Raw genomic sequence first — 11,733 nt, 5'->3', positions numbered from 1 at the left:
TTTTTTATTTTTTATCTATTTATTTATTTTTTTTGACTAGACACAGCCTTCAGTGTGATTAAAAAATCCGGTTTAGAAACTGAAACTCAAAAGATAATGGGCTTTTCTTTCCAGTGCGGGGCAAATGACTCCTTCCACATGGATTCCTTTCTTTGTAATAAAACTCATATTCAGAAGTTTAATGTCTGTATTTGGGCCCGTCTCACCAAGCACGACAACATGCCCAAGTGCAGAACCCAGCGTCAGTACGCCCTTGTATGTCTGTAAATTCACAGGGACAAGTTGATTTGAGGTGCTTTACATGCCCATATTATTTTTAATTTATTTTAAACTAAAAAAAATAGAAAAAGACTTTGAAAAATAATTCATCATGCTTATAAACAGTAAGACAAAAAACTAATAAAATAGTCTCACCTAAACTCCACAGTAATTTTTTGTGTAATGGCATTGTCTTTAAAAATTTGTATATTATTCAGTGACACTCTTTTGTTAATATAGCTGTTTTTAAACTCATCATTTTTAATTCTGTAAGCATACTTTTAAATTAATCGAAATATTTCTCCAGGTTACCAAAGAAGCATCTCCTCTATTTAATGAATAAACTTCTAAAAAGACTCCCTCAAAGAACTTTTCCAGGATGAGGAAAAAATATTTGACAGCATGTAATCTTTTAGTCAGTCCGTTGAAAACCAAATTCAAGTTGATGGTTTTCTAGTATAAAATATTTCTTTGAAAATAGCAATTGATTCCAAAAATCTGAACAAATAAAGCAGAGTTACTTTAAAATTTTATGTTCTTAATTCTTTTAAGAAAATACAGAATTCTAAACATAAGACACCTATGACTTAATTTGTTAGGCTTTCAAGTGCCTGATTAAACAAATCCTTATTGAAAAGCCAGAGATTCAAAAAGTGAGATTTGACATTTAAGTTGAAAAGGTGGATTGGAAGAAATAAATGAATCACCATATGAGCTTTAATTTCTGATGGATTATCAAAGTAGGTAATTTATTTCCATTCACCAAGCAGAAATGAAAATCAAAATGCCCCAATTCGTGAAAAATAAAAGGACTTTTTTTACTTTGACCTTCAACGTGTTTTGAGCTCCTACCTGAGTTATTTTCATGTAATTTTTGCATTTTCAACTCTTGGCAGATGACTACTACTACAAACCACNATGTTTATATATGTACACATGTATAATATGTATGTAATTACACATGCATATATTTATTTATTTCAGTCCCTATTTCATTTAATTTCTGTTGCATTTAATGGTTTTCTAAAGTTGAGAATTCCTTCTTTCTTGAATCTTTCTTCTTCGGTTTCTATGATACTCTGGCTGCATGAAAATTGTCATTTGCTTTCTTTAAATTTCTCTCCACTCCCCAGTCTCCTTTATAAAGTGCTTTCCCTTCTCCATCTCTGTCCTTTGCATGCTGAAATTTCCCAGAATGCCATTCAGATTCTCTTTTCTTTATCTCATGGCTTAGACAAGAGCCCACATACAAAACCCCCCAACCCAGTTTCCTTGGCTGAGCTCGAAACTATCTCCAACTGTGACTGGAATGTCCTATAGATGCCTGTGTATGAACCATCCAGAACCCACCTCTGTATCTTTATCGTATATATTAGTGAATGACATTGACATCTACTTAATTCGTTACATACCCAAACCTAGGACTTTTCTTTTATGCATGTGTGTCCCTGTGAACCCCTCTCTCCAACCAACCAGGACACCTAGTGGACTTCTGTGTCCTTTGGTTGTACCTCCTTAATGTTCCTCAAATGCAACTCCCATAAATGCATCCTTTCATGTTCTTTATGTTCTTTCATGGCTTTATGGCTTTGCACATGTCACTCAACAGACCATAGACCCTCCTTCTAACCACATCTTTACCTAATTTTTCCTTCTTTAAAAGTCAACCCAGGGGGCACCTGGGTGGCTCAGTTGGTTAAGCATCTGCCTTCAGCTCAGGCCATAATCCTGGGTCCTGGGATCCAGTCCTGAGCCCCAAGGCAGGCTACCTGCTCAGCGGGGAGTTGGTTTCTCCCTCTCCTTTTGCTCCTCCCCCTCACTGCTTCTGTACTTACTCTCTCTCATTCTCTCAAATAAAAAAATAAGATCTTTAAAAAAGAAAAACTCCATCAAGAAACTTTCCCTTTCCTTCCCATCTTCCATTTTCTTCCCATTTTCTCTTTATTTCACCTCTTCCATTTCCTTCTTAGCATGGTGGTGAGAGGTGGAGGGGCAGTCAGGCAGAGCCTCAGGGCACGCAAGAACTCTGGATGATGGGGGGCAGAAAGCCATGTGGAGGCACAGAAACTTTGCATTTGGCCTTGCCAGGGTCTGGGACACTGGGCAGGGTGGTACAGAAGGGGTGATTAAGGAAGGTGGCTATGGTTGGGAGACTGGTTACTTTGAACCAGTAAGTAAATTTATTGAACAAGTAAGTAAATAGGCCAATGAAAACAAGAGCCAAGCTGTTTCACTATTGAAGGAAAGAATTACCTGAAATATGAATAGGGGAAAGGCTTGAAAGAAGCCTCTGGATTTGAATTGGAAATACAAGTTGCAACATGAACTTATGAGTTTTTAATAAATATTCATGTATAGACGGAGATAAAGAAATCATTGTAGATGCAAATGTGAGGTGTATGGACACGTATGCGTGCATGTATGTGTGTCTGTGTGTCTGTGTGTGTGGATGTGTGGATGTGTGTCCCAGTAACAATGAGTATAATGAGCACTGAGATCTTGGTTTCTAAATGTCACCCTCACAGAAAGGAATCAGGGCTAGATGGAAAAATGACCGGAGCATTGAAAGTGTAAGATGAGCCTAGAACATTTTGTTGAGTGAAGAAGTGCCCTCCCCTGCCGAAATCACAGGGATCTACCAAAATACACAGGAGCTACCTCTAGCCAAACTGGGACAATTTGAGCATCACTAGAATGATAGTAAGAGATTGAAATCTGTTGAGTAAAATAGTAGTAATCTATGAGTCTATACTTGTATAAATAAATAAGTAAATAAATAAATGAATAGGAAGGGAAAGCTCATCATTACAGTAGAATACCAATGAATAAATGTAGAAAGAACGATGGAACTAGAAAATCATCCTTGGTAGCCATCATAGTGGTAGCTGATTCCAGTGGGAGTTACCAATGGTAGGTTAGGTTTGATGAATATCAGGGCATAGCGGTAATCTCTGAATATTTCTCCAAAGCTACTAATCACTTACCACTTGATAGATATTATTGATATTAAAAATATTATATATAAATAGTAGTCATTTATCCACCGTTTTCTTAAATAATATACTAATGGGGCAACTGCAGGTGTAATGACTTTGTATCAAAACCATCAGTTCTTTCTTTTTCCTGCAGATTGAGCCTTTTTTTGTGAGTGTGGCACTTTATGACCTCAGAGACAGCAGGAAGATTTCTGCAGATTTTCACGTGGATCTAAATCACACTGCTGTCAGGCAGATGCTCTCAGGGGCTTCCGTGGCTTTGGAAAACGGAAACATTGACACTGTCACTCCCAGACAATCAGAAGAACCTCACGTCAAAGGATTTCCAGAGGAATGGCTTAAATTTCCAAAGCAGGTTGCACTTTTGTTTACTTGTGATGGCACCAAAAATGTCCATTTCGTTGTTCTTACGAAAAGATTATGTCAGTTTCTGAAATAAAAATTCCTTAAAACTGTCCCTTAAAAAGGTGGAATTTTGTAAATGTCTTCAATATGCTTCCTTAGATGCTTATTGGCTGTTTTCTTTGTACATAGGCTATATTTTCTGTAAGCAATCCGCATTCTGAAATTGTTTTGGTGGCCAAAATCGAAAAAGTACTGATGGGGAACATTGCAAGTGGTGCTGAACCTTATATTAAGAACCCAGACTCCAACAAGGTAAGGCATAATCTTTTCCATAAATAATTTCAATTGCTTTCAAGATATTAAATCATGCTGTCTTGATGAGTTATCAAGCTTGGTAAAATGTAGGTCTTGAAATAGGTCGTTTCTTAGTGAAATGAATATCCATCAATTTGAAAATATATATTCTTTGTTTAGGTTTTTGACTGACTTCTGATAATCTATTAGCAGAAATAAATTTAAATGTGGACAAAGCTTTAACTCCAAGGAACAAAATATTAGCAATAATGAAAAGTTAGGATTAATCTGACTTGAAAATATGAATACATAGTTTACTGATGATGAACTAAGTGAAAAAGTAAGATAAATAATTTCATATCATATTATACTAATACCTAAGTGAAGAAAGAGGAAATACTGAAGCTTCTTTGAATGGTGGGACATGGGAAATTTTTTCTTTTTTTTTAAACATGTTTTATTTAATTTTTTTAGAGAGAGAAAGGGCACATGAGCCGGGGGAGAGGGAGAGGGAGAGAGACTCTCCAGCGACTCCCACTCTCACTATTCTGAGATCACGACCTGAGCCAAAATCAGGAGTCAGAAGCTTAACTGATTGAACCACCCAGGCGCCCCTCTTCCTTTTCTTCTATAACCATATCTTCTTTAATAATTTAATAATTTTCTTTAATAATCAAATGTTACTATTTAATATAAAATAAGTATTAAAAGTCTGTATTTTTCACACAAAGGAAATACATTGGGGAAAGAATATCTAACCATCGAATTTGAGCAGGTGTAACCATTTAGGGCAGTGTTTAGCATATTTATGGGACTCAAGGTTTGGCAAACTACGACATGCGAGCCAGATCCACCTGCCACCTGTTTCTGTAAATAAAGTTTTATTTACACAGTCACACTCATTCATTTATGGCTGGTCTATGGCCGCCTTCCTGCTAGAGAGGCAGAGTGGAGAAGCTGCAACAAAGACCATGTGGTCCACAAAGCCCAGTATATTTACTGTGTGACCCTTTGCAGAACAAGTTTGCCAACCATTGCCACCATGAATAAAAATAGAAGATAGCCTGTGAGTGCAAATTTGAAAACACTTTCCATTCAACGTTTTAAGGTCTTTCAAGTCTGAAAAAAAGAGAAAAAAGTTGACATTCCAAGACAAGCGTATTTTTTATATTTGAAATTTGCAGAGTGAAAATTCCAGAACACAATACAGTAGGTCCAACACAGAGGATAGCGTTTGGCTTTTTACAAGACAGAGTCTGCAGGCGAGTGAGGCAGAATTTCAGAGTTTCAATATAAGATAAATATGGAAAAGTATGTATCAGTATTTTACTTGGACAGTTTGTAAAGAGGTGTTCTAAACAATATTTTTATGTATTTTTCCCTCAGTATGCACAAAAGATACTAAAATCCAACAGGCAGTTCTTCAGCAAGTTGGGAAAGTACCGCATGCCCTTTGCTTGGGCGGTAAGGTAGGTTGACAACTACGATTAACAGAATAGTGATGCATTTATAGTCTGCATTGGAAGCTTCAGTTTGAACACCTCTCTGTTACCTGGTATTTTTTTTTAAGATTTATTTATTTATTTTAGAGAGAGAACGTGCGCTTGCACAAGCACGGGAAGGGGCCGAGGGAGAGGGTGAGAGAGAGAGACAGAGAGAAGTAGACTCCTCGCTGAGTGCAAAGCCTGATGCAGGACTCGAGCTCACAACTTTGAGATCATGACCTGAGCCAAAATCAAGAGGCCGAGGCTTAACAGACTGAGCCACCCAGGCACACCCCCCCAGTATTTTTAATATAGCAACCCCTAGAAGAACATTAATGTGGCCATCTTTATAAACACTCAGTGCTCCCCAGAAACATGTGTTTTACAAGACAATTTAGCAAGACAGCTTATAATAGATTGAAGCTATGAGGTGAGTACATGTGTGTGCATGACCAGATATGCTATGGCTTCTTGGTAGGATCGAAGTCATAGCTTGTTTATTATGCATCTGTAGTTTAATAAACGCTTGACATTTTATCCTGATAATTTGGTGTGCATAAAATTCAGATGGAAGCAATGTGATTTCTTATGCGGATGCATATTTTCATCTGGGTGCAGGGCACAGGCCTATATATGGATGTCCAGATGAAACCACCAATTTGATCATCTAAAATCTGTTTGATATCGCTACTGATTAGCATAGCCAAATTTATCAGTACCAGTTCACCCTGATAGAAATGCTGAGTTATGGGGACACTGAGGGTAGAATCATCCTCCTGGACATGTAAGCTCTGCATAAAGAACAAGATTTGCTATTTGGATCTGGTTAAAGATCAATTACTATTGTCAATCTCTTTGCCTCCTTATTGTGTAAGAATTTGTTAAAAGAGGATTCCATATATGAGTGAAATCATGTGATAATTGTCTTTCTCTGATTGACTTACTTCATCTAGCATAGTACCAACAGAGGATCATAGTGGAAGGGAGGGAAAAATAAAACAAGATGAAATCAAAGAGGGAGACAAACCATAAGAGACTCTTGACTACAGGAAACAGGCTGAGGGTTGCTGGAAGGGGGGGTAGTGGGGGGATGGGGTAACTGGGTGATGGGCATAAGGAGGGCACATGATGTGATGAGCACTGGGTGTTGTATGCAACTGAAGAATTACTGAACTCTACATCTGAAGCTAACGATACACTATCTGTTAATTAATTGAATCTAAATAAAATAAGATTAAAAGAAAAAAAGAAAAGCCTGGCACAGACATAAGGAAGAAAGGTCAGCAACGCAGAAACCAAAAGAACTTCAAAAAGTTAATTAGTGCTACAAAGTAGGACAGCCTTGTGAGTACTCATCTGAGTATTGGTAACATTGTCCCAGTGGCAGTAACTTTAAACTCCAGAGGGAGAATCTGTTACTTTTGCCATTTTTCGGTCTCACAGTCCCGAGGGACGAGCATAACCGGAGTGAATCCACCAATAATTGTTATCATTTTGAGGTTGTTCCTTGAAGTTGGAGACAGGTGGGTGGGAAGGGAAAGCGGACAGACTTACACAGTCTCCAGGAATGAGTTTGCCCCAAGGCAGCCCCATCGTAAGGGAGAAAGAGACCAGGCCCAGGAGTTGGACAGACATGGTCCAAATCAGGTCACCACTTACGAACGGTAACTTCAGGCAAGTTTCCTCTCCGGGTCTCAGGGTCCCATCCACAGAACAAAGCTGACAACGCCCTCCTCATAGGCCATGGGTGTGATCTCAGATACAAAAGCACTGGGCATAAAGTAGATCACACATATCACTCTGTGTCTCTTGTATTTCTCTCCCTGCAGGGACAGCTAATGCCAGCGCATAATACATGGACAGATAGTATTTGAATATACTGAACCCTTTATGCTGAATTTCATTGTTTTTATTTCTCATAAGCTTCTCGAGAAAAGATAACCAGTTCTAATTTTCTGGTCAAGCTTTCTCCTATTGATAAGTATTCTTGGTTCCCACAAGAAAACCCGTTGGGGCATGTAGAGGCAAGGTATCCCTTGGCAAGATTGAAATATAGCAAAATTACAATGGCAAACATATTTTCTCTTAAAGGATCCAGAACTTTTGTGAGGTTTTAGAAGCAGGCGTTTGAGAGCCAGAGCTCATTTTGAAATCTCAATTCTACTTAGTAGCCAAGTGAACTTAGGCAAGTACTCATCGTCTGTCTTTGCTTCAGTTTTTTTTTTTCCAATGTACAAAAGAAGACTGATGATATGTAATTTATTGTTGCAGGGATTAATGAGCACAGATTTGTACCCAATAAAAGACAGTCATGATTAGAAGTCACTATTCTTATATGATTATTATTAAGCCACCCGTGGAGATAATATTTTATGTGATAAGTCCCCTTTTCTGGTAAATTTGGGGCAGTGAAGAATAATGTGGGGAAAAGAAGGGAAAGAATTACCCCTCACTGAGCGGTACAGAGAAGTCACAATTGTACTGTGAAGTTGTCTAGTAAAATATGCTGGAAGAATGATAGATGAAGTTTCTAGGGAGACTGACAATATTACTGGCTATCGGAGTAATTATGTCTAGGACAGGAAAGCCAACAAAACCACAAGCTCGTGCTACATTAATGCCTGATGAGTGGTTTGGTTGTAGGTCAGGAAACAGGAGACACCAGCAATTTGTGTATATAAATATACGACTTGCACATACGTAACCCTCTCTGACATCTGAGAAAAAATGGTTAGCAGCCCAGTTCTAAAGATTTCATGTTAAACCGCTTGGAATAAGTACAAGACCCAGCCAAAGCAGATTTGAATTTCCCCCTTCGCAATGTGGAAATGGCTTCAAATGAATGGTGACCGAATCAGAGGAGGGTCGTGGTCCTTCAAGCCGTTCTGATATAAACTAGCCTGCTGACATATTTCAAACCCCTACTGGATACGCTGGTTGTCTGGCCATGTTTCTTCCGACTGTATTTTCTAGATTGCAGTTTGCCTAACAATGTAGCTTGGAGAGTACCCTAAAACACTTTGGCCCTTAAAATCAACAGCCACTGAAAAGCGTGGAATGGACAATTTAGCTTCTGACCATATTTTTACCCAGATCCAACCCATCCCACCCGCTGCTCCACACACAGATGCTCATCCCCGTGAACATGTTTTTTAAATGAATTTGGTGTTTTTTCTTATTTTTGGCACCAGCCATACTGACGTTTTATGGTTAAAAAAATGATTCTTGGAGGAGGTAAGAAGAACATATTCAGATGGCTACAATGGGTATTTTATGCTCTTTGATTTGGGAGAAAGTCGATCCTTCCCAATGTGTCTTGTTGTTAGAGGGATCTCTTTCCGTGCATATTGCCCCCGCAATCGTATGTGCCTATATCCACGCCAGGACTCGGATTTCTTTTAATCCCTCTTACACGACATTCTGAGTGGACCAGGACACAACCCCGGATTTTCTTTAAAATTCAACAAAATTAAAAGAACAAATTCATTCTTACATCTATTTACAGAAGGCAAACAGGGCAACAATATCCCCAACAAACGGTTGTCCACATGCTGAATCCTTCCAAGTGACAAAAACTCAAGCGCATCCCACCGTGGTGCCTTCCATCTTCTTATAGCTCTAATGATTAAATAATTCATTCTTTAANTATTAAAATTCAACAAAATTAAAAGAACAAATTCATTCTTACATCTATTTACAGAAGGCAAACAGGGCAACAACATCCCCAACAAACGGTTGTCCACATGCTGAATCCTTCCAAGTGACAAAAACTCAAGCGCATCCCACCGTGGTGCCTTCCATCTTCTTATAGCTCTAATGATTAAATAATTCATTCTTTAAAAATATGTTTAAACTGCCTGATGATTACTTTTATGTTTTATCTTGCATTAATCACAAAAAAAAATGCCCTATTCTTTCAATGGGTCACAGCTATTCATGCTGTTTAGGAATGAGGCTCTCGGGGATACCTAAGCTACTTTTCATTCAGGCTAATCTGTTTTCTTCAGTCATACCCCAGGTGTCGTGGTTTTGAGATCCTCACCCTATCCTGATCACTGCCCAACTGTGGCAGCTGGAACGAGGCACAATCACCCAGCCATCCTGAAGCCATCTGTGTAAATGAGTCAGTTCTCTGTTTTCTTGCCAGTTAGCATATTTATTGAGCAAGGAGGCCAGTGTGTATGGCTCTGTGAGCAGTATTTCTCCTTCAAACCGTGTGCTTCATTCTCGTTACAATGTGTCCAATGTAAGTGAGCTCCTTCCAGGACAGAGCTGCGGCTAAAAGCAAAAATGAGTTATAGGACTCACATCTATTGATACATTTGTAGTGACTGATGAATTAAAAAAAAAACCCACTACTCAAGCTCAGTTAAACCTCCTCCTGTGTTGTAAATACATCATGTTGGTTTCAATATGTCACACACACAAAACCCTGTGTAATATTTAAATAAAAATAATCTTCGAGTTAAGTGTTTCCATTCTGCTTCCCCAGTGTCATTTGAGAGGGAACCCTTTTCCCCTTCCCTGACAACTTAAACAGAGAAAAATGAGCAGAAAGGTTGAAGCAGTCTAAAAATATCATCCTGGCCCATTTTCTATATTATTTGACACTAAAGCTCTGTGATCAGATATCTAATTGGCCACTTTAGCCTATGTATTGAAATCTTTGGTTCATTTAAAGAGTAGCAAAATAGTCTAGTCAAGTTCCTTATATTAGAAGAAACAAAATTTCAGCAGCTCTCTAACATTAATGAAAAATTAATTACACACGGGTCTAATTTTTTCCATAGGCATGGAGTATGATTAATGATGAGGAAGAAACACTAACCTTAAGCTTGCCATGTATACTTGTTGTATTGCCTGACATTACAGTACCATTTGGACAAAAACTATCTGTGTGTTCTAATCAAATCTATCTAGTTCCAATGAAATGGACCAAAGAAGAAAATAAATGGCATTCATTAATTTAATACAAAATTCTGACTCAAGTGTTCTTCATTTGATCTTTGTCTCTGTCCTAAAATTTAGGACATGGGCACTTTTATCTCTAGGAAAGTGTTTCAAGAGTCTGGCCCTCTAGACCCACACACACAACCTTATTCATTTTCCTCTACTCATAAANCTGTCCTAAAATTTAGGACATGGGCACTTTTATCTCCAGGAAAGTGTTTCAAGAGTCTGGCCCTCTAGACCCACACACACAACCTTATTCATTTTCCTCTACTCATAAATTCTGATAGCACCACCCAAACTGAGGTGGCCCTGGCTTGCCCAGAAAATAATGAAAAAAGGACAACCCTTTTCTTATTCCTCTCCTAATACTCCAAGGTTTGATATGTTAACTAAATCATAAATAAATGTAGTTGTAATATAGATTGGCTGCTGTCCCTGTAAATATTGAATTGAAAATAAAGAATTAAAGATAACAAAGATAGTGCTTAAATGAAACTTTTGTCTAAGAAGTTTTTTTTGTCTTTTTTATTTCATTAGTTCCTGGAATTTCTTCCATTACAAATGGGAAATTGAGTCATTTGTCACCTTAAAAACACAACGTGGTAAAAACAATTTTCAAATGCCAACCTGAACAAATATCATTTTCTTTCAGATCAGTATTTAAGGACAACCAGGGAAATGTGGACAGAGACTCGAGATTTTCACCATTGTATAGACAAGAAAGTAGCAAGATTTCAACAGAGGACCTGCTAAAATTGGTGTCAGATTACAGAAGGTAGGGGGTTTGGATGCTCTTGAAATTAACATGAATCAGCTACATTGCTACTATTGATTAATTCACTCTGCATAAATAGTATTTGATTACCTGATTCTCGAATGTCCGAACTAATCCAGAAAGTAGATGCTTTACAGATGCCCTCACATAAGCCTGAATGACACAAGNTTACAGATGCCCTCACATAGGCCTGAATGACACAAGAGGAAGTTGCTAGAATTATATGGAAGGAGTGTGAAACATTAAACCATGTCAGTTAACTATTATTGCCGTGTAACAGATCACCCCAAAACTTAGTGGCTTAAAAGAATACCATCACTTACTTTCCCGAGTCCATAATTTGAACACGATCAAGCGAGGAGAGCTTGTCTCTTCTGCACATGGCATCAGCTGGCAGAGGTCAACTGGAGCCAGAGGATCCGCGTTCAAGATGCCTCATTTAATGACTGGCAAGTTGACACGGGCTGTTGATTGGGAGCTCAGCTGGAACTGTGGACGAGAGGCCTTGGTTCTTCTCCATGCGAACCTCTCCATGAAATACTGTGGCTTCCTCATGGAAGGATAGCTGGCTTCTAAGAGTAAGTGTCCCAAGGGACAGAAAATGATCACTACCAGTTTCTGAAGACCA

At 38.4% G+C, this 11,733-nt stretch overlaps 1 protein-coding gene across 6 annotated transcripts in view; it reads left to right on the top strand.

Annotated features, from left to right (window-relative positions):
- DOCK10 (dedicator of cytokinesis 10) overlaps positions 1-11,733 on the top strand; it is a 240,246-nt gene that overhangs the window by 151,026 nt on the left and 77,487 nt on the right. For all 6 annotated transcript variants that reach the window (XM_019798992.2, XM_011224086.3, XM_034655274.1 and 3 more), the window contains 4 exons: positions 3,388-3,609; positions 3,789-3,911; positions 5,280-5,362; positions 10,983-11,105. In XM_019798992.2, the coding sequence (XP_019654551.2) occupies positions 3,388-3,609; positions 3,789-3,911; positions 5,280-5,362; positions 10,983-11,105 (551 nt within the window). The remainder of the gene's footprint in view (positions 1-3,387; positions 3,610-3,788; positions 3,912-5,279; positions 5,363-10,982; positions 11,106-11,733) is intronic.

Source organism: Ailuropoda melanoleuca, chromosome 2 (assembly GCF_002007445.2).
Source record: "Ailuropoda melanoleuca isolate Jingjing chromosome 2, ASM200744v2, whole genome shotgun sequence".
Classification (NCBI taxonomy): Eukaryota; Metazoa; Chordata; class Mammalia; order Carnivora; family Ursidae; genus Ailuropoda; species Ailuropoda melanoleuca.
The sequence above is the reverse complement of the archived record's forward strand: the minus strand, read 5'-3'. Positions and strand labels throughout refer to the sequence as shown.